This window comes from Lagopus leucura, unplaced genomic scaffold, assembly GCF_019238085.1.
Source record: "Lagopus leucura isolate 7727_CA_CO unplaced genomic scaffold, USGS_WTPT01 Super-Scaffold_100008, whole genome shotgun sequence".
In the NCBI taxonomy this organism is placed as follows: domain Eukaryota; kingdom Metazoa; phylum Chordata; class Aves; order Galliformes; family Phasianidae; genus Lagopus; species Lagopus leucura.
The window spans coordinates 6,941,454-6,965,070 of record NW_024962265.1 but is presented as its reverse complement, the minus strand read 5'-3'; the positions used below and the strand labels follow the sequence as shown (position 1 = coordinate 6,965,070).

Here is a 23,617-nt window from a genome sequence, read left to right as displayed (position 1 = left end):
ATAGACATAGACATAGACATAGACATAGACATAGACATAGACATAGACATAGACATAGACATAGACATAGACATAGACAGGAAAAAATCAGATTTACAAAATCTAATCAGGGATGGTTGTAACCAGATGCAATCCCACAACCCTCCCACACAAAATATCCTTACATTGCCCATGTTTCTATACATTTTCATGTAGTACACTTCTCTATCCTGTCTAAGATGTTTCCAAGTAAAACTGAGCCAACAGATAAGTCATTCAAATGTTTGTGCATATTTTTTGAAAGAGAAGAATCAGTGTTACATACAACCCAAGCACATGAAAGGCTGAGTGAACTGGGTCTGTTCAGCCTTGAGAAAAGAAGACTGAGAGGGGACCTGATCCAGGTCTATAAATATCTAAGGTGTGGGGGGCAGAATGGCGAGGCCAGACTGTTTTCAGTGGTGAGTGGAGACAGGACAAGGGGAAACGGCTGGAAACTGCAGCATAGGAAGTTCTGCACAAATGTGCGCAAGAACTTCTTTACAGTGAGGTGACGGAGCACTAGAACAGGTTGCCCAGGGAGGTGGTGGAGTCTCCTTCTCTGGAGATGTTCAAGACCTGCCTGGATGCCTACCTGTGCGACCTGCTGTAGGGAACCTGCTTTGGCAGGGGGGTTTGACTCGGTGATTTCTAGAGTTCCCTTCCAACCCCTACAGTTCTGTGATTCTGTGATCCAGAAATGATGGTGCAGAGCTTATTAGTGATTACTTGTCTGTGTGATAATTTAAGTCCATTTACTAGTTAGTAACTGTGGAGAGGTGCAATCCAGAAACACTTCATTGCAAGCATTCCTTATACTAACTTTCAAATTGTCAAATTTCAGTGTCCTTCCTGCCAATCAAGTATGAAACCATCAACATTCTACTGAGAGAGAAACAAGAGTGGGTGGATCAGGTCTCCATAACTTGATCTGAATGTTCAACCAGGCAGAAATAAGTCACTTGGACCTCAGCAAGGAGCATCTTGCTAAAAAATAGGATGAAAAGAAAATGAAAAGATATGTGAATTCTCAGGGTTCTTTGTGATACTTTTCAAAACAAGGCATCACACACGTAGATGAGTCTGTTGGGATACCACAACATATCTTGTTCTTATATTATTATCTCAGCTCTTCCTTACAGTGCTGTAATAAGGCATTGCCCAGGATACGTAACAGGAAGGAGTGGGGAGCACTGAAAAAAAAACCTATATTTTTCCATTACATAAACAAATAGCTTGTTTTTCTTATATCAGAAGTTCAGAGTTTTTGCAGCACCATCTAGCGTGACCAAAGAGGTTTTACTGAACTTTGCAGTAACTCTCATCCTTCCTTCTTGTGTTTCTTTTAAAACACAATGATCTCCTTACAGGCTATTGGCCAAAAATCTTTAAGGCATGCAATATTCCTTTTCACATTCCTTTCTCTACCTCATGAAATCCCACAGCTTCACTAGCTGTGAGCTAGTGAAGTGAGCACAGCTTCACCTTCATCAAGCCTTGATACTAATGAATTACCTCCTAATGAACCTCTAGTGAAAAATGGCTAGTGAACAATGCCTCTGATCTGCACCTTGCTTTGAGAGAATGCGTGCTGCTAGCACAGCACAGATACATGTTTTATGGAGTATGAAAGATGTTCTCAGATGTGGGCATGCACGTCACTATTGCCTCCAGGAAGTGTTACAGATGTTGTTTTCTATCAGATAACACCTATACACTCAGATCCATGCCAGGCACATGCAAGGCTCTGTACGTGAAACAGGCCGAAAGACATTGCTGGCAAACAAAACTATCTGATTCCTAGTCTGGTAAGATGATGCGCATTTTCTCCCTGTCTTTTAAAAGTTTCCCTCTGCCTAAATAGGATTTAAACCACTTTGCTTTCTTCATCTATTCACCTCTGTCTAAAAGATCCTGAAGTGGTGAGGCTGCACATACTCCGTGAAAGACATGGAGGCTCTGGAGAGTGTTCAGAGAACACAGCAAAGCTGTGAAGGGTCTGGAGCACGAGTCTGATGGGGAGTGGCTGAGGAAACTGGGATTGTTCAGTCTGGAGAAGAGGAGGCTCAGGGGAGACCTTACTTCTCTCTACAGCTGCCTGAAAGGAGGTTGTTGGCGAGGTGGGGTCAGATTCTGCTTCCAGGTAACAGTGATAGGATGAGAGGGAACAGCCTCAAGTTGTGCTAGGGGAGGTTCAGGTTGGATATTTGGAAGCCTTTCTTCTCAGAAAGAGTGGTGAGGCATTGGCACAGGCTGCCCAAGGAGGTAATGGAGTCACTGTCTCTGGAGGTGTTCAAGAAAGGTGTAGACGTTGCACTCAGGGACATGGTTAGTGGTCATGGTGAGGGCTTGATGATTATTGGACTGGATGATCTTAGTGGTCTTTTCCAACCTTAATGATTGCATGATTCTACGATTCTATGATTCTAAGTATTTTTCTCCTAACAGACACGATGTGTGGATTCAAATGATTTCAAAAAGGATTTCTTATACCACTGTTTAAAATAAAGCTTTTGATCAATAATTAAACTAATCTTCCTTTCAGAAACTTCCTTCTGAATACTTTCATGTCACCAAGAGTTGCATAGCACTGATACAAAAAAATGATAAAGCAACTCACCTATTTCTAACTGCATATAAGAAAAAATATAATAGCTTTATACTAGTGACTTATATGATTGTTAGAAAAGATGATCCCACTGTAAGAAGACAGAAACAAAATTACATAACTCGCTACATGAAAACTGTGCTATCTTCTTATCTATTCCTGATACTAAAATAGTCATAAAGCTGCAGTCTTTCTTTTGTTATTTGAACCAAGAGGAGTTTGTCCTCCACTTTTAGATGGCACTGCTCTTGTATTTTCCTTGCTAAACTGCTGCAAGCTGGAGTGCAAATCATTGCTGGTTTAAATAATTTTTAATTACCCTTTCTTTTCCTTTTCCTTATTTTATGGAATTTCAGATAACTGTTTTGCGTATTACAGTTCACTTCATGAAGTGCAAGGAGAGGAAAAGAGTCAAAGACAGAGCTCAGAGGAGATGAAGTATGCATTGTCGTTCATATAGCTATTCATATAACACAGGTAGACCTAGAGAGTCTTGTCTCTCATCTCCTGAGGGAAGAATCCAAAACAGCACAGCCAAAACTCTGAAAAAGGCCTGCCAGAAATACCTGTTTTAAAGACCATATTATAGAACCAGAGAATCAGAGAATTATTAAGGTTGGAAAAGACCTCTTAGATCATTTAGTCCAACTATCCACCAACTATTACCCACTAAATCATATCCCTAAGTATTACATCTACCCTTTCCTTAAACATCTCCAGAGACAGTGACTCCACCACCGCCCCGACCAGCCTATGCCTATGCCTTACCACTCTTTCTGAGAATAAATATTCTTCCTAATATCCAATGTGAATATGTGTACTCACAAAACTGAAATTTAACTATGGCAAAATTCCCATAGTCCTTTGACATGAATGTGACATTTCATCTCTGGGAAAATCATCTGCAAATAGGCAAATAATATTCTTTTTACTCTAGAAAATAATGCCTTATTTTCTTATGATGCTGTGCACTTGGCTCTAAGCATCTTATATTCATTATTATCATTAGATCACCTTTTCCAAAAACCTGATTTTTGGGAGTGATGCTACAGAGTCTAAAGTGTATTGATAAATATGTGTTAAAATGCATCAGCGATTTTGTATTTTGATCAGTATTTATATTAATTGCTGCCACCCACTGGACTCATCTGTATGCTTTGGCTCACCATAGTATAATTTAATACATCATTGTTTCTCTAAATGACTTCATCCTCTCCATTTGAAAGGGTGCCATTTATTTTCCTCCGTCAGCAACCACTAAAATTGGATGTTTCCGACTACAAGCTGTGGTTGATTTAAAACAAATTGACAAAAACCTTTCTGTCATATTTGTAGTGTGGGAACAGCCTCATGGAAGGAAATATACACATAAGTTTCGAGCTAACTCTATGTGAGATTACCTTATTTGCCATCTGGACTTAGCTGCAAAGTCCGAGGCAAATAATTTGTTCTATATAAATGATAAATACTCTATTAGAACTATGCTACTCATGCTACATAGAGGGAATTCTTTCCTGCAAAATGATGATATTTCTGACTCTCATTTCATTTCCACTGGGGTACTTACGTACTTGAAGTTATGCACATGACAGAAGATTAAGCCTTGCAACCAGTTTGCAAGTTGTCTTGTTTACCACTGGTCCCAGTAGACGTCACAAGTTCTCATCACACCTCAGAACTTGGCCTGTACAACACTAAAGTGAATAAATTGGCTCTTCAAACTGGGCTGCTATATTAACAACTTCTACAATCTATGTAAGTGTTATGAATAATGAAATAAGACACTGGTGATGACAACACAGTACTGAAGAACTGTTAAGTGCTGCATTATGATTTCATTTTAATGCTGTTTCTGGCTGAGAGAGCTTGCGTGCCTATGTATGAGAAGGAAGAGGGAGTGAAAGGGAGCTGCTTAGTATTCTTCTTGTTGGCCTATATTTTTAATCTAGCTACTTGTTTAATTTAGAGCATGCTATGTCCAGGAGGACTGGCCATTTGGAGGGCTTACATTACCCTTAATTTCTGTGATCTCAGAGGTCTTGTTGGATGGGACTGTAGCACAACTAGATGCCAAGACTGAAGAAAAAAGGGGGAAAAAATATTCATTTCTTGTCCACACAGACTTGTAATCCTTCAAACCAAGGCTGTCTACCACTGTAATTGATGCAGGTAAGGGGGCAAAACACAGCAGAGGGCAGAGATAAGAACAGAGTCTTGGCTCAAATCCAGGATAGACTATATGTAGAACTAAATTATCTTCCTGCTTTGCCCTAAGGTAAGAAAAAGGTTGAGGAAGAAATGTGCTTTCAGGTCTAGTTCCTGCAGAGGTTCAGGTTGTGCATCAACCCTCCAACCAGTGCTTCTGTGCCAAAATCACTGTTCCTTTTGCTGACCTTAGTGGAAGTGCTGCAATGTGCTCTGCAGGAAAAAAAAAAAAAAAAAAAAAAAAAAAAAAAAAAAAAAAAAAAAAAAACAGGTGCAAGAATTTGGCCTCAGTGCTTTATAGAAGCTAAATAAATCTACTGCAACAAATCTAGAGTATCTGGAAGTTGAAGTGGAAGAATATATTACATCCTTATACAATATTGCTGGTGCTCAAGCACAGCATGGGCATAGATGCAGGGGAAAAGATTTATTCCAGCAATGACAATGGAACCACTTCTGTAACCAAAGACATAGGGAATGAAATCACCTTTATTGCTCATCAATGTTAAAAAAAAAAAAGGAAAAAATTTTCTTTCCGCCTTTTAAGACATTCACCTTTGATGCTATAGCAAATGACCAATAAATCACATAGCACATAGTAAATGCAATTTCCTCCCACATTTTTAATAATTCTTCATTCCCTGCATGAACCTCGGGTGGAGGGAAAACAAAAACTCTCTAGAGCTTATCATTTGGAAGTGTTACAATATTGATTTCCCACAGAAGGTCACAGATCCACCTTGTGATTTTTTCATCTATTCCCCAAACAAGATATAAGACCAAAGCAGCACATTCTAGGAAGATCAGACCAGATTTTAAAAATGATCAAAAAATGGGAAAACTGAAGCAAAGCAGTAGGGTTTCTTAAATTCCTAAAACACAGGAAGATATTAAGAAGATACAATACGAAATTGTTGAGAACCTCAGACTTACTTTATTATCATAAAAATGGATCCTCTACTCAGCTTACTTCCAGACTGTTGGACCAAACACTGATGTGTATGGATCTGACAATTAATTTTTTCTTATTTTACAATAGTTGAATTTTGTCAAAAAAACTCTGAGTTAATAGTGGAACTCTTTCTTCCAAGAAAGAATGTGAAAATTCACAATTATACACATTGTGAGAAAACAGGAAAGAATTTGTTAGTACCTGGAGTAAAAAGATAAGGATACTGGTAACACAGCTCTCCACATTTACAGCTATTTCTCATTTAGTAAAGGGAAATAAAGTTCAATTATTTTAGCCCTTTTGGTCTTCAACCTCTGAACAAGGCAAAAATATCTCAGACAGATACAGACATCTTGACTTACCTGCTGACACTTGAGTTGGACTGTGTAAGCTGTCAGAAGGCTGTTCTTCCCAAAGGGTTAATAAGGTCATCTTCTGTTCTGATAATAAAATCTCTATTTCTGTTTTTTTCACAGCTCCATTCAATCCTCCCAATGTGGCAGACAGCACAGTCAAGTTTGATGCCTATGGAGATGGGATAGGTCGTTACAATGTGTTTAATTTCCAATACACTGGAGACAGATACTCCTACGTGAAGGTTGGTCACTGGGCAGAAACCCTGTCACTTGAGGTAGACTCCATCCACTGGTCGAAGAGCTCTATCCCTGTCTCCCAGTGCAGTGACCCCTGTGCTCCCAATGAGATGAAGAATATGCAACCAGGAGATGTCTGCTGTTGGATTTGTATTCCCTGTGAAACATACGAGTACCTGGCTGATGAATTTACTTGTGCAGACTGTGGGCCAGGAAAATGGCCCACGGCTGACCTGACTGGCTGCTATGACCTACCAGAAGACTACATCAAATGGGAAGATGCTTGGGCAATAGGTCCTGTTACCATTGCATGCATGGGCTTTATTTGTACTTTTTTGGTCATTGCAGTGTTTATCAAGCACAACAATACTCCCCTAGTTAAAGCCTCTGGCCGTGAACTATGCTACATATTGCTCTTTGGGGTCTTCCTGTCTTACAGCATGACATTCTTCTTCATAGCCAAGCCTTCTCCAGCTATCTGCACCTTGCGTCGTTTGGGGCTAGGAAGTTCCTTTGCTGTCTGCTATTCTGCCCTCCTGACAAAAACAAACTGCATAGCTAGAATATTTGATGGCGTAAAGAACGGTGCTCAAAGGCCTAAGTTCATCAGCCCCAGCTCTCAGGTCTTCATATGCCTGAGTCTCATTTTGGTACAGATTGTGATGGTGTCCGTGTGGCTCATCTTGGAGGCCCCTGGCACCAGGAGGTACACTCTTCCTGAGAAGAGAGAGACTGTCATATTGAAATGCAATGTTAAAGATTCCAGTATGTTAATCTCCTTAACATATGATGTAATCCTCGTAGTCTTATGTACTGTGTATGCCTTCAAAACAAGGAAATGCCCAGAGAACTTCAACGAGGCCAAGTTTATCGGTTTCACAATGTACACAACGTGCATCATTTGGCTGGCCTTTCTCCCCATATTTTATGTGACATCCAGTGACTACAGAGTAAGTCTTTGGATATATATTTCCATAAATCATGTGCATCAATTTAAAGAACCTTGTCATCATTCACTAAAAGCTTCTCTCACTTCCTTTGTCACCTGGATCCCTCACAAACTGTTTCAATGTTAACGTTCAACTAAGCTTATTAGCTTATTTTAGTTCATTTCTAAGAAAGATGTTCTCAATTTGAACTGTGAAGGTATAGCTGGAGGTGTAAGGGATTAGTACTGTCAACCTCACTGTGATAGGGGCAAAGCACACAGATTAAGTATTAGAAGCATAGAATTATAGAATTGTTTGAGTCAGAAGACACCATTAAACATCACATAGTCCAACTCTTCTGCAATGAACAGGGACACCTACAGCTAGATTATGTTGCTCAGAGCCCTGTTTGTTTCCAGGGACAGACCATCTACAGACAATCTACATCCATGGGCAACCTGCTCCAATGCCTTATCTCCCTCACTGTAAAAGACTTTCTCCTTATATCTCTTCTAAATCTCCCCTCTTTTGTTTTGAAATAATTTCTCCTTGTCCTATCACAACAGATCCTGACAAAGAGTCTGTCCCCTTCTTTCTTGCAGCCCTCCTTTAGATACTGAAAGGCCGCTCTCAGGTCTCCTTGCAGCCTTCTCTTCTCCGGGCTGAACAACCCCAGCTCTCTCAGCCCATCCTTGTAGAAGAGGCGTGCAATCACTTGAATCAAGCCCTCCTCTGGATGTGCTCCAACAGGTCCACATCTCTGCTATACTGATGACTCCCCATCTGGATGCAGCACTCCAGGTGAGGTCGCACCAGTACAGAGTAGAGGAGCAGGATCACCCCCTCACCCTGCTGGCCACATTTCTTCTGATGCAGCCCAGGATACAGTTGGCTTTCTGGGTTGCAACGGCACACTGCTGGCTCATGTCCAGCTTGCCATCCACCAGTCTCACCAAGTCCTTTTCAGCAGAGCTGTGCTCCATCCTTACATTCCCCAGTTTGTACTGATAGTGGACGTTGCCACAACCCAAGTGCAAGACCTTGCACTTGGATTTGTTGAGCCTTGTGATGTTCACCTGGGCCCACTGCTCAAACCTGTCTAGGTCCCCGTGGATGTCACCCCGTCCCTTGGGCGTGTTGACCATACCACACAGTCTGGTGTCATCTGCAAACTTAATGAGGGTGCACCCAACCCCACTGTCAGTGTCATCAATGAAGATGTTAAAGAACATCAATCCTAGTACTGACTCCAAAGGGATGTCACTCATCAATGATCTCCATCCAGACATTTATGTATTGATGATTTCTCTCTGGATACAATCTTGCAACCAGTTACTCACATATCCACCCATCCATATCCATCCAGTCCACCCACCAAATCATACTGTCCCAATTTAGAGATAAAAATATTATGGGGTACTGTGTTAAAGACCTTACTGAAGTCCAGACAGATGATATTAGTGGCTCTTCCCCTATTTATTAATGCAGTTCTGCCATCAAAGAAGGCCACTAGGTTGTTCTGGTGGGACCTGCCTTTGCTGAAGCCATGCTGCTTATTTTGTATCCCCTCTGCTTCTTCCACATGCTTTAGCATAGCTTCCAGGAGTTTCTGCTCCATGATCTTCCCCAGGACAGAGGTGTATTCACACTAGTACATCAGTATATGAAGCTATAGTCTTAACAACAACAACAAAATAGTAGATCATGAGCATGATCATGAGCATGCATGAGTCACAGAGTTATTTGGTAGAGGTAGGCCTTAAATTAAAAACTGAAGCAATTAGTCTCCTTTTTTTTTTTTTTCTTTCCAACAGATGTTATGCTTTAATATAGAACAATTTATTCTCTCTCCATTTTGTAGAAGATAAGTATATCACTGAGCAGAAAATATTGGTCAACATTAGTAAATAACCTTAAAAATATTAAATTGATTTAATTGTCACACAATTTTGAAAAGATTCAGATTAAATAAAATTGTATTTCTAGACCAAAGAAAATTATCTCAGAAAAAGACTGGTCTACTCAACTGGAAATCTCACAGTTATTATGATGTGAGAAGTGATTGCTGGAGTTGGCCCTTACAGTAAATTGTACTGAATTAGTTCAACTTTCTGGCCAGAAGAAAGATAGGAGACTGAGGGTGGTATTATCAGCAGTACTATGCTTAAGATTTAGCATGGAAAACTGGACATCTAATAATACCACTTAACATGCTTCTAGTGTGATCATCCTGGACCAGTTCTCTCAGCATAGGAAAGGTACTGAAAACCTTGAGAAAACAAGAATAGATAACAAACGACACAATAAGACATGGAGAGTGACAGTAAAAGAGCTAAATATATTTAGTCTAGACAAGTGCAAACCCAAGGAGACGTGATCACAGACTACAAATAATTTCAAGGCAACAAAAAGAAAAGAATTATTCAGTCTCAGGGGAAGTTAGAATGGCGAGTAATGGCTCGAAGCTAATGAAGGAAAAGCTTAAGACAGGCACTGGGGAAAAGCTCCTGACACTCAAAGTAATCAGGAAGCCATACACAAAGGACGGTAATACTGGTTCATACTGTCACACCACAGGGCAGCACAGGCACTAATGGCCAAGAGAGACATGACTTGATTGCTCAAGTAACATTTTAAACCTCATCTCCTGAGGGCGATTTTCAGAGCAACTGTGAGCATTTAATTTGAATAAAAAGTTCCATATAAGCCAATCTGAGTCCTATTCAGTGGACAGAAAAAGATTTTGACACTTTTTTGACACTTTCATAACGTTAGCAGGTTTTTGAAAATCCCATCGTATATGTCTACACTTTTGGTGTTCTTTTGAAAAGCCTATATTTAGTTTCCATGCAGGGTCACATGAAAACCTGTGACATCAACTTGTGCCATCCTCATGTATTCCAACACTGGTGGCATCGCTAATGACCTATCTTAGAAACATAAAGTAGCAGTAAAAAAAAAAACGTGTTGATCAGATTTTATTATTAGGGACTAATTTCTAGGATTCTCCTTCCTGAAAGAAAAAAAAAGGAGGGAAAAAAGAAAGACAGGAAAGAAAGAAAAGAAAGACAGGAAAGGAGGAAAGTGGGAGGGAAGGAGAAAAAGGAAGGAAGGAAGGAAGGAAGGAAGGAAGGAAGGAAGGAAGGAAGGCCCACATTTTTCCATAGGCTCCAGTGTCTGTGGATTGTCTAACTCAACTTTGCTTAAGGCAGTATTACCCTTGTAGCAGACTGCTCAAGACTGTGTCCTGTGGGTTGTTGAATATTTCAAAGGGTGAAGACTCCACAATCTCTCTGGGGAATCTGTGCCAGTGTGACTATCTTCATGGTTTTCTTATATATAAACAATGCCCTGTGTATCATTTTCTGCCAGTGTCCTGTCACTGGGCTCTAGTGGGAAGGGTCTGGCTCCCTCTTTCTTTCTCCCATCATGAGGTACATAAACATACTGATATCCATTTTGGCCTTCTCTTCTCTGCCCTGAGCAACCCAGAATCTCCTCATATGACAGTTCCTCCAGACCTTTCATCATCTTTATGGCCTTTGCATAGATTCATAGAATCATTAAGGTTGGAAAGAGCACTAGCATCATCATCTCCAACCATCATCCATCACCACCATGTCCACTAAATCATGTCACTCAATGTGACATCTATCTTCTATTCGAACATCCTCAGGGACAGTGACTCCAGCACCACCTTGGGCAGCCTGTTTCAATACTTCAACACTCTTTCTGAGTACAAACTCTTCCTAATATACAACTTGAACCTCCCCTGGCACAACTTGATCCCATTCCTTCTTGTCCTATCAATAGTTACATGGGAGAGGAGACTGATCCCCACTTTGCCACAATCACCCTTCAGGTGACTGTAGAGAGCTATAAGGTCTCCCCTGAGCCTCCTCTTCTTCAGACTGAACAGTCCCAGTTCCGTCAGTCACTCCCAGTAAGACTTCTGCTTCACTGCCCTTCTTTAGTCACACTCCAAGACCTCAGTATCTTTCTCTTAGTGAGGAGCACAAAACTGAAAGATTATCTAAACTGAATATGAACAAGTAGTCCAGATAATCTTCAGTTCACCTTTATTGTACACTTCTCTCATTGTTACTTCGTCAGCTTGTCAATGACAAAGTTATGGGAGGCAGTGTCAAATATCAGCTACTCACACATCATCCACAATGCCGTTTATTTCTTCCTAGAAGACAATCAGGTTGGGGAAGTAGATTCCTAGAAGTCACAGCCTCCTAACAGCAATCCTTTTCCCAGCAGCAGCAGGGCAACCTGATGTTCCTCTGAGACTCCCCTTGAGTCCTCTAGCAATCCAAAAACTAGTTCCCAGATAGTCTAGATCTTGAAGCAGAGCCCAGAAACTGCTGTGTTTGGTAGCTGTATCTCTTAATTGCACTGTCAAATATTTAAAGGAGAGCTTCTGGATAATACAGACTTCTCTGATACTGTTAATTTTCACACAGAGGTCCACACTGATTTCAAATAGGAGTTCTTTAGAATCAAAGATAAAATGAAACCTGTTGTGACTAAATAAGCACAGACAAATTCACAGCAGCTCTAACACCTAGCACATTTAAGGAATTTTTTTTTTTCTTCACTTGATCACCTCAAGAAATGCAGGTAACATGGGAAAAGTCTGGGTGTTAAACTGGTCATAGCGAAGTCAAGTGTCAAAAGTTGTTGCATCCACCTTTGGTAAAGAGTGATTACCAGTTATACGGTCACCTTAATTATTCTTACAGTTGACAAAGCACGTGGCACTCTGAGGATATGTAAAGAGACAAAGTCCATTCCTTATTCCGGTTTACATTTTGCAATAACTATTTCTGACAAGGAGATGTGAGAAGCATTTCCATGGTAGAAGGCTGATCTCCAAGGACTGCAGGAGTGCATCTAAGGCAAAACGAGTCATGGATGTATGATCATTTAAATTAAGTAGTAGAGTTTAAGGCAGTTTAATTCAACATCTTAATTAAGGAACCTGCTTGGAAGAATATAAACTGAAAATGAGCCAGTAAACTGGTGCCTAATTACATGAGTGAACTAAGAGAAAGATAGATTGACAGCAAAGCTGCACTAACAAATTGCCCAAGGCAATGAATCCAAAATCCTGTACTTCCAAACAATTCATTTCTCAGTCCTTCTATCTCAAAGTCAGGGCACTTTTCAGGGTCAATCTTACAAATGTCACCAGCTGCTGTGTTTACTCAAAATAACAGCTATGCCTCTGCATGAGATTGCTAAAGTTCTCTGATTAGAGTTGAAGCTGGAGGCTAAACTTGTTTTCACATGGAAGCTTTAAGGCATTAATTGCAATGTAAAGCACACTACATGCAGCCTGGTTTCCACTGTAGCCAGCTTTGCTCAGCTGCTGCATTACAGAGGACTTCCTGACCAATTTAGGAATCAAGTATATGAGGGGTGAGAGAAACAGAGCGTTCTCATTCCTGTGTTAAGCAGAGAGAGATCATACTCAGTCAAGTACCCCTTGACAACACCCAGCTGAGTGGTGCAGTTTATATGGCAGAAGGATGGGATGCCATCCAGAGGGACCTTGACAAAATCGAAAGGTGAACCAATGTAAAACCAATGAGGTTTAATGACGCCAAGTTCAAAGTTGCACCTGGATTGGGACAATTCCAAGACTGGGAGAATAGTCTCTTGAGAGCAGTCCCGTTGAGAAGGGCTTAGGGATCCTGGCAGATGAAAAACTTAACATGAGCCAGCAGCATGCTTTTGCAGACAAGAAGGCAAACAGTATTCTGGACTGCATCAAAACAGAGGTGGCCAACAGGGAAGAGGGAGGGGATTGTCCCTCTCTTCTCTGCCCTTACGAGGCTCCGTCTGGAGTACTGCATCCAGGTCTGAGGGCCCCAGCTCAGGAAAGGTGTGGAGCTTTTGGAGAGGATCTAGAGGAGGGCCACAAAGATGATCAGAGCAGCACGATCTCATGCTTGACTTAGCAGTCAGCAACCCTGCCCATGGCAGGGGGGTTGGAACTAGGTTATCTTTGAGGTCCCTTCCAACCCAAGCCATTCTGTGATTCTATGGTTCTGTGATATGCAGAGAAACAGAGTGTACCACCAACATAACACACCTGTCATACAACCATACAACAAGGTAGGAATGAGACAGATGTTCAAGCCCACTAGCATCAGTGCAGCCCAGGATTGTGGTTCCTACTGTTATATTATGATGCTTATGACATTCTGAATTTCAGAGATTCCATACAAAAACACAGCACTTTGCACCCGCTCTCTTCCAGGTGCAGACCACCACTATGTGCATCTCCGTGAGTCTGAGCGGCTTCGTGGTGCTGGGCTGCCTCTTCGCACCCAAGGTGCACATCATCCTCTTCCAACCCCAGAAGAACGTGGTCACTCACAGACTCCATCTCAACAGGTTCAGTGTCAGTGGAACTGGGACCACATACTCCCAGTGTAAGTAGCAAAACTGCTGCCTTGTTATAAGGGTGTGGGGACGCAGTTTATTTGGATAAATAAAAGCAAAGCTGTTTTTTTTTTAACCAGCAAAAAAAAGCCCTTTTGTAGGCTGGGCTGATATGGAAGCATCACATTGTTTGTGACTAGAGGAAAAAACTCATTCTCCTCCCATGGGAATGAGGTCAGAGCCTGCTCTGGAGCTCATTTAAGCCAGCAGAAAGCTTGCAGCAGGCTCCAGCTTGTTCAGCACAAAGCAAGGAGGACCCGCCACTTGCTGTCACTCTGACAGCAGTGCAGCAACAGATTGCTCTGGAGTACTCCTGTCAAACAGACACACTGGCAGGACCTGGGCCAAAATGCGGCTCTATCTCATTGCCAGTTATAAAGAAAAAGCTCAGTTCTACAGCAAACACACAGAGAGAATGCTATAAACCATTTCTGTATGCGGAGTGTGAGCAATACTCTTTGAAAGCAGGGACGACACAGTGCTGTGTGGCAAGCACAGCTCACTTGCTCTGCCTTCTCTGCACTGTCATTCTCTTCATCCCAAGCAGAATCACATCTGTGATTTTGTTAGGTGGCTGCTGCTCATTTTCTGGGTGAGCTGCTCAAAGATTTTTTGGGGGATTAAAAGGGAAAAAAAAAAAAGGTCACCTGTAGTGTTTTGTTTGTCGAGCTTAACTAAGCAACGATGGGAGCACACAGCACCTTGTTCACAGAGCTCTGCCAACAGAGTCTAACCTGGAAGCTAATTGAAATACAAGCTACAGGTAGAGAAAGACAAGGAATACAAAAGAGGGGAAAAGGGAGCTGCAGAACACACTCCAGAAATCAAAACTGTTTGCTATTTTGGAACAATTAGATGAAGAGAGATGAGATGACCCTAAGTGTCCAAAGTGCAGAGCACTCTCAAAGGGGCTGGGTTTCCAAAATCTGTGGTTTCTCTACAACTTTTAGAAGCTTCGCCCTTTGACAAAATGGTAAGTCTCGTGATTTTTTTGTCCCTTATGAATTCTGTAAAGGTAATCTTTCCTTTTATTTATTTATTTTTAATTGCTTCTTACTATTAAATCAGCTAACTCAGAAACCATTTTGATTCATGGATACTTCTGTACAGGGCTGATTTTTTTTTATTATAATGGCTGGATGATAAACACATTGTGGGTGTGTGCCTGTATGCAACTGAAAGACATCCTCAGTGCATACCTTTCGATCAAAAGTCTACCTCTTCAAATTTATGAATGTCTTTAAGGCATTAAGGGAAACAAAAATCAAGCCTTACAAACCTCTTGCTACTTTGTTGTTTAGAAGGGTGGCCTCAGTCATTTACTTTTCCTGCTTACACCAAACTGAATATGCTGATCTTTGGGATCTTTTTGGACTGCAATGAGATGCAGAAAGGACACAGAAGAAAGAGTAAAAGTCCCATGCAGTACAATGGAACAAAAGCATTGTTTCTTTTTATGAAGATTATTTTAGAAAAATAACACTGAGAGCTCACTGTCAATCACAGCAAAACCTTCCTCCGCACCCTTCCATTTGTTTGTAAATGATTTAAATACATTCTCTTTTTTTTAAACTGCTACAAGCCCACTTCTATCTGCACCCACTTTATCATGTGGTACATTCCCTCAATGGCAGCAAGACAGGGAGAGAATATCAATAACCATACTGCATCTATTAAAAAAAAGAAAAGAAATCTAAAATATTCCTTTCACAGAATCACAGAATCACAGAATCACCCGGGTTGGAAGGGACCCCAAGGATCATGTAGTTCCAACCCCCCTGCCTAGCAGGGCCACCAAACATAGACATTCAGATCAGGTTGCCCAGGACCCCGTCCAACCTGGCCTTTCACCCGTCCCAGAGCTGTCAGCTTGGTTTTCTTTTTGTGCCGATAGTGTTTTCATCAGTCATGAAAACTGGCCAAGCACTGAGAGAAAAACAAAAATATCTCACAACCACTCTTGGAGATTATTAATTGTAAGATCTAAATGTGTATCACAATGACATGGAGGGAGGGCTGATCTAGTGAGTCATATAATCATCAGTGTAGTCAAATTTAGAGCTAATTAAACCAAATGCAGTTACCTGAATCCAGCTCCATGTCTTGCTGCAAACTGCAGAATGCAGTAGAGGTGAATGCTGCTGAGTGAGGGAACATGATTTAAAAGTACCAAGCTTTGATCACAGAACAGCTGAAGTTTGGACTATAGGAGAATACAGATCAGAGCTTCAAAGCTGAAGAGAAGCAGGATATATGTCTACCTTGGTAGACGACATTCTTGTTTCTATACTTATTTGTTTGGGTCTAAAAATTCACCTTTGGCAGATTGCTGCTTCACCTGTTGAGATGTTTGTCCCATTTTCCTGGGGTGTGCTCTATGGGCATGGCAGAGATGTTCTCATAAGGCAGGAGATCAGCACTTATACAGCTTCCCAGATTGCTCAGGGCTGATTTAAGCACCTGCATGACTTGGGCTGAGCTTTTACTCTCTTCTAGCTTATTTTTACAGAATGTCATTCTCTCAAGTGCTGTCCACATGAAGTGCTGCACACAGACATGAGCTCCTCCAGGTGTCCTCTATTGGGGTCAGAAAAAGAACTGTTTACAGCCAAGCTGGTTAATTTTCTCTCTCAGTACTTTTTTTTTGCCCAGCCCTAACTCCAAACTATGGCTTTTATACATCATTAACTCACATCTGTCTTCCTGTGAGCATGAGTAGAGAAAGTTTTTCACACAAGTTTGAGTCTGCCTGCCTATGCAGGTGTGCATGGCAAAATGGAGCTGAGGTGTCTCTAGGAGGTTCAGCAGCCTTTCAGGCTGCTGCTTTACGACATAGAGAAACTCAGAGCTGTCCAGTGCCAGTGCAGAGCATTGCTCAGCTTTGTAGGGGGAAGTCAAAGCTTTTGTTCTGAGAGTACTGAGAGCTGGATTCTCAGTGTGAACTCTGCCTCCCGGCACTGCAAGACAAGTAATTGCTGAGGAGGGAGCCTGGGAACTCCAAAGGCAAAGCCATTCACTCCTCACCTACCACCAGATTGCTCTTGTCCAACTCTGGCAACCTCCTGATCCAGTTCTATTCAAGCTATTCATACCCTTCGGTGGGTTGGACTTCAAAGAACTCCAGAAGCTAAAAATGTTCTGGGTGTGTGATTCTCACGAATGGAAAATGCCCATAGCCATACTGCAGAAGAACAAGGATTCAAAACAAGTCTCCCAAGCAGTACTGATTTTTCTATTTGCCAACAGTAAGTGGTAATACAAAAACTGATAATAAAACCTTCAGATCAATGTACTGCCAGAATATTAACCAGCTGAAAACTGAATGTAGAACCTGACAGTTAATCTTCATAAAATCATAGACTTGAAGCCTTTCCACTTTAAAATATCAGATTTCAGCATGTATATAGGTTGTGAAAGATGAAACTCCATCTACCTAACTCATAGCAATAGTTCACTTTAGATTCTTCTGCATTACCCCTTCCTGGAGTAGCAGGTTAATCCAGGAGTGCCTCTAAATTCATCTTCTTAAAATAGCTGTATTTTCTATATGAGATATTTAATCAGTTAATTAAAAAAAGAAAGGAAGGAAGGAAGGAAGGAAGGAAGGAAGGAAGGAAGGAAGGAAGGAAGGAAGGAAGGAAGGAAGGAAGGAAGGAAGGAAGGAAGGAAGGAAGGAAGGAAGGAAGGAAGGAAGGAAGGAAGGAAAGAAAATAGTAACTGATCTGAAGAAATAATGATCAATTTTGAACATGATGCTGAGAGTATTTAGAGACCAGTTTGCAACAGGGACTGCAGCCAGCACCAGTTTTGGAAGGCTGAGCATGCCCTTGTCAGCTGCATAAATTGCTTTTTACAGTGGATGATTGGGTTTACCAAGTCATTGCTTGCTGTGTGTTTTCTTTGATGAAGGCATCACATTTCTCTGGGTCACTTATCATTAACCTAATGTGTCTTTCAAAAAAGCTGCTTTATGGTGCTGTAAGCAGAGATGTCACGGAGTATTGGAAAACACATTGTTGATGCCCAGTGGATAATTTTTACAAAGATGGATAAACTAGCTTGCTTTTAAATTAAAAACCACAAGGCTTTGGCAGAATGGTAATATCTCTTACAGTGAAAACACAAAGACATTTAGAAGCAAACTGTGATACTCAGATTCAATTGTCATATCATTGAAGCAATGAAAACTTGTTGAATAAAATATTAGGCAATGCAGATAAGGGTAACAGAATCTGCACCTACCTACTGAATCCTGATCCAGAGCTCCCAGAAATCCAGGGGATTATGGCCAGGAAATAATCTGGGATTGGGCGACAGATAATTTTGCTTTAAAATTCAGTTATTTAAATGTTTCATCATTCTGTCCAATATACACATCAATTTTATTTTTTTTTCCTTAAAAATCAGATTAGCACACAGTCTTAATGTGCAGAGGTAGATTAGCTCCTGGATTTAAAATTGTATATGTTTTATTTCAGGAATGGCCATTCCAAATACTTGGAAGCTTGTAGGATCAGACCTTACAATTTTCTGCCAATAATGAATGAAAAACCCAAAGGTTCACTTTTTACCCCACAAAGGCATCTTTATACCACTCCAGCTACGTTGGCTCACGCTACCTTGCAAAATGCTATTATGTGAGGCCCAATGGTCCAAAATCCTCCCCAAAATGCATTTTATTCAGGCACTTCATAGACACACTTACTCATCCCAACCCCTCATAACACTCAGCAAATAGAAATCAGGTTCCTCCAAGAGGTCTCAGCCTCAGATCTGCATTGACTTGTAGAGGTACTAGCACACCTCCACCAGCTCCACTGCTGGTGTCACCTGTACTCACTTTTCCATAGGGCATCTTGGTTAAATTGGGTGACATGGTTGAGATCATCCAAATTCTAATCCTGTGTGTTGCTGTGACTTTCTGTCCCTCGTGACATCAACTGATATTCCCCTCTTTCTCTTTCAGCATCTGCCAGTATGTATGTACCAACGGTCTGCAATGGAAGGGAAGTCCTGGACTCCACCACCTCATCTCTGTGATTGTGACATGCGGTTCAGTTCTTGAGTTTTTAGACTGTTAGGCAACATTTTGCACATGTTGTGCACTTCGGAAAACACCAGAAAACAAAAGAAAACAAAAGAAAACTAGTACCTTTTTTTAGAAACAGTGTAATAAATTATTTTTGAGGATTGTACAGTATATAGTGACGTTCTGGAACTTTTTAGACTGATTTTAGCCCTTCTGTTGTTAATGGTCATAAGGGACATGTAAATACCCATGGTTCACAATGTGCATAGTCCTAAAGTAAGGGAGTGATTTGTTGCAAGCACAGTTGCAATGTTAGGTGACTTCTTTCCTACGATATTTTTTGTAGTTCCTTGTTGTAATTAACTTAGACTGCATTTCTATGTTGTATATTACAGTTACCTTACATGTAACAGACTGGTTTTCTCAGCACAAAACAGCAGTATTAATGTAAAGGCACCAATAATAAAAAGATAAAAGTTTTCCAGCATGGTTTCATTTCCGTTTGTTCCTCTTTCAAGGTCATTATATCTTTGATAGTTTTTCCTTTAACACCAGGGCAGGTACAAAGGGTAAAAAGCCTGCATGTGTATGTGTATGTATGTGTATGCTCACACATATACATGTATGGGAGTGTGCCTATGTTACAAAATCCACGTCACAAAACAGGTGATTCTGACGAATGCTTTGTCAGGGCCAAGTATAAATTCCCTCTCACTGAAAAAAATAGGCACGTTATTAAAGCATTTCAAGTGCTTCTCTTGTTAATGAAATGCAGGATAATTTCCAAATGTGAAAAAGTCTAATTGCATCTCAATGAGACATTAGCAACAAAATTTTGGTCACAGGTTCACCCATTTGGCATGATTTAAACCTGCCATGTGCACTGTAGAATGGTAGCCTATAAAAAGCTAAGACATTTTAGATTGTGTTGGCAAAGAGATAGAAGAAGATGTGTCAGAAAATTAGCCCAGACTGTTTTATACCTCCAGCCAAAACAAAGCTGGTTCCCTATCACCAGTGCTGTAAGAGGAATTGGAGCACCACAGAGACACAGAAGCTAAAAACGTAACAAAAGAGCAATCCAGGAGACATTTACACCTGTCTCTGGGGTGACCTTTGCATTCAAATCAAACAATTCAATACACACATAGCAGCTACTCAGACCACTGCAAAATACCTGATTTTATAACTGCTCTCTGAGAGCCACCCTCAGTCAGATGGAACAATCTGAAATGCTCCATTTTTCCAGTCCAATAAGACATTAAGGAAACAAATACACCTTTGATTAATGTGCCTGGGCATATTTACCTAAGGGCTTGTTCCCGTTGATCTCATTCCTGCTGAGGTCAATAGCAAAACTGACTTCAAAGGCAACACCACTGAGGCTTGAAAGGCAGATACTAGAGATATGTGCTGTTAGATGCAGAAGTTCTCTCAAGGCCAATCTCAGATGCTTTTACACACTTCTGGAAAGGCACAGGTTGTTAGGGCTGAACTGGTGAAGAAAGCAGTTGTTGTTTTGAATGTAAAAATGAAAGAGATTCTTAAAATCCCTGCCTGTAGGTAGATTTTTTTTTTTTTCCAGATCCATGTGTTCACCAGTGAAGATCTTTTGATGTCTACACACCTTCAGGTTCTGCATCACTGAGCTGGTCAGTACCCAAATCTCTGTGACTTGCCCAGAAAAGACACTGCATAGCCCACAGAGTCAGTTTCTTTCCACAAGCTCCAAAGTGCCAAGTGCTTCAGGCTTGGTTCCTACATGACACATACATGACACAGGGGTCATGGTTTGCCACACTGGGAGTCTTGCTTTCTCAATCAAGACCCCTTAAAGCATCTCCGATTGGGCGGTGATGTTCATGCGACTTTTGTAAGCTCTTTTGTGTGCTAAGAAACTGTCTATAGTATGCCAAAAGGTCAGAGTATCTGATTGTAATATTAATGTAATGTAATCAACATTATCTTTATGAATATCTTAAAAATGCCCAAGCCAGAGAGAATTTCTTATCAATTTGTATGGAAAGCAACAAGCAGAGTCAGATCTGCATCATCTAACGTTCACTATCTGCAATATTTAGAGCTGTGTATGAGATAGTCTACCTCCACTCCCTTTGTATTTGGTGGAGAGTCCCCTGATTTATCTTGGACTGCTACTTAAGACTGAGATAAATATCCCTAAGCAAGATAAATATCCCTGAACAAGCTTTCTCAGATCACAAAGTTTACACTGAAATGACAGGCACTGTGTCAGACCAACAGCATCCCTAAAATCTAAATTGGCATCAATTTATAGCAGGTGAGGATCTCACTGTCCCAAAGGTTTCATTCATTCTGATAGCACTACTGAGAAAATGACCCAATGTCTGTGTTGGAACACGTTTTGAATTCTAAGGTAGTTTGAAAGCCATTTGCTTGTGGGCCTTTAACACATGCAAAAAACATAACAAAACAAAATAACAAAAAACCCAACACATGAACCTCCATCCCCACTGAATGTTCTGGACTTATATTTACTTAGATCTTTTGAAAGGTTTTCACTGCTTTCTGCTGGATGCAAGTTATCTGATATTGTCCAGTACTTCAAGTAATCCAGAAAACAGAGCAAAACAAAAAGGAAAATCATAGTCTGGCAAAAGCTTTGCACCCTGGAGTAGCAAAAAAAATCTTTGGAGAAACATCATATTATTATTAGTTATTTCTCCTAATTATTATTTCTGTCCTTTCACATCATCATTTGTGTTTCTCTAATTCTAAACAATAAAAAGATTTTGTTTCCAGTTGTATAAAACCCTTCTCTTCAGTGCTCCTATCATATGTAAACAGGGAAGTAAATCACCTCAAAGCACAGAGGATCCTGCCGTTATTCCTTACATGGAGCCCCAAGCACCATAGCTGGGAACCTGAAAAATCAGTTGACTGAGCAGAAAAATAAGACTAAATAAAACCATCACAATTCTATTTGAAGTAAAGGAAATTATGTGTTTTTGGTAGTGGTGGCTGCAGTTTTTTGGGGGAGGGGAGAAGGTGGAGTTTGGTAGGGAGAGTGTTAAGTCCTGACCAAAACTTGAAAGCAAAAACACAATCCTTTTGTCTCTCAGTGATCATTTTTCCTGAAATAAGTAAATACAACTGGTTTTAGTCATAGTTTAAGAAATTCCAAAAGGAAACATTTTTTTAAAGTAAAAACTTCTAGTACTTGTTTCCAAATGACCAAATCCTACTCAAAAAAAAAATCATGTTCTCCTTGAACAAAATAAATAATAATTTAAAAAAATCCATGCAAAGAGTCCAAAACAAACTTTTCCACCCAGAAACCTGAGCTTTGGTTAAGAACTTTTCTGATGCAACCCTTCACACGACTAGTACTCTTAAGAAAAGGGAGATGGAAACAACTCCTTAGCTCACCACCATGTGCAGGTGTTGAGTGCTTGATGACATTATGAGATTGTCTACCATTAGCATTTGCAGTTTGCAATCTGAGAGATGTATGCCCCCCTCAGAGCTCCTCAACAACCAGACAAAAACTCATCGTTGTTACTTTAAGTACTAACGATACAGCAGAGCCAGGCTGGATTTTTCTTGCAATAGAAAGAGGATGGGTAAGAATCAGTGGCAGGGAGGAGGCTGGGAACATCAATTTTCTGCCTTCTACTGCCACTAAGTAAATGGCACAGGCAAGAATCATAGAATCCTGGAATTGCTCAGGTTGGAAAAGACCTTCCAGATCATCAAGTCCAACCACAACCTAAGCACACTACCCTAACTAACAACCCACCACTAAATCATGTCCCTGAGCACCACATCCAAACTATTTTTAATCACATCCAGGGATGGTGACTCACCCACTTCCCTGGGGAGTCTATTTCAGTGCTTAACAACCCTGTCTGTAAAGAAGTTTTTCCTGATATCCGAATTAAACCTCCCCTAGCTCAACTTGAGGCCATGTGGGGCTGTCCAATGCTCGCGGAGGTCATTCCTGCTTGTCTTTTATTAAAGCAAACACACACAAAACACCCACCCACACTACCTCACTTAGGCTTTGAGGTGCTGTTAGAGATGTGCTTCACAGCACATGGGACCTTCCTGTTGAGTCCAGCTTTATATATACCAAAACATGGTGGCAGATGATGGTCAAGACACTTCACATCTTCCTCTTCCCTGTTACATATGTTCAGTGTGGGCAGTGCCAATCAGGAGTCTGGAGACGTCACCACTTTTTGTGATACAATATATATGGTAGGATGATTTTGACCTTGCAAATCTTATCTCTATTTCCATCTATCTCCTTACATATTTGCCCATGAAGCACAGCTTCCATGCATTCAAAAAGCAGCAAGAAATAGAAACAAATGATTCTGTGAGAAAGTTACACACGGGGAAAGACTTAAGAGAGAGCACCACCGAAGATAAGGAGAACTTTTGAAGCTTTCTCTTAAGGTTATCATTGCCCAGAACATCAATTTAAGTCCTTCGTGCTTCTTGACATGGACCAACCAGCAGCATTCCTTGCATCAGAAGAAATGTCTTTGCCATTGGCACATCTGTTTTCACTCTTACATCGAAGCATATGTTGTGATCACTACTGGAGATGAGTCAACAACCATGGTTTCCTAAATAGTAACATCTCCTATCCTGTCTGATTACAATCAGCTGTCTCTGTTTTATGGGCCTTACTGACTCTGGCTGGACCAACAAACGTAACACTGAAAACATTCCCCTTTACTAATGAAGGGTCCAAAAACTTCTTTTAAAGAGTAATCTTCTTTTTGAACAAAGATGGCAACTCTTTGAGGCTACTCGATAACCCCTTTTGTGGCGCTCTAA

At 40.8% G+C, this 23,617-nt stretch overlaps 1 protein-coding gene across 2 annotated transcripts in view; it reads left to right on the top strand.

Annotated features, from left to right (window-relative positions):
* The window catches only part of GRM3 (glutamate metabotropic receptor 3), a 47,468-nt gene extending 28,244 nt beyond the window's left edge, over window positions 1-19,224 (top strand). Inside the window, exons 3-5 of one of the 2 annotated variants that reach the window (XM_042872620.1) lie at window positions 6,260-7,326; window positions 13,577-13,751; window positions 18,728-18,801. In XM_042872620.1, the coding sequence (XP_042728554.1) occupies window positions 6,260-7,326; window positions 13,577-13,751; window positions 18,728-18,801 (1,316 nt within the window). Of the gene's footprint in view, window positions 1-6,259; window positions 7,327-13,576; window positions 13,752-18,727 lie in introns of both variants that reach the window. The other variant, XM_042872621.1, reaches the window with a different exon arrangement.
* The last annotated feature ends 4,393 nt before the right edge of the window (window positions 19,225-23,617 follow it).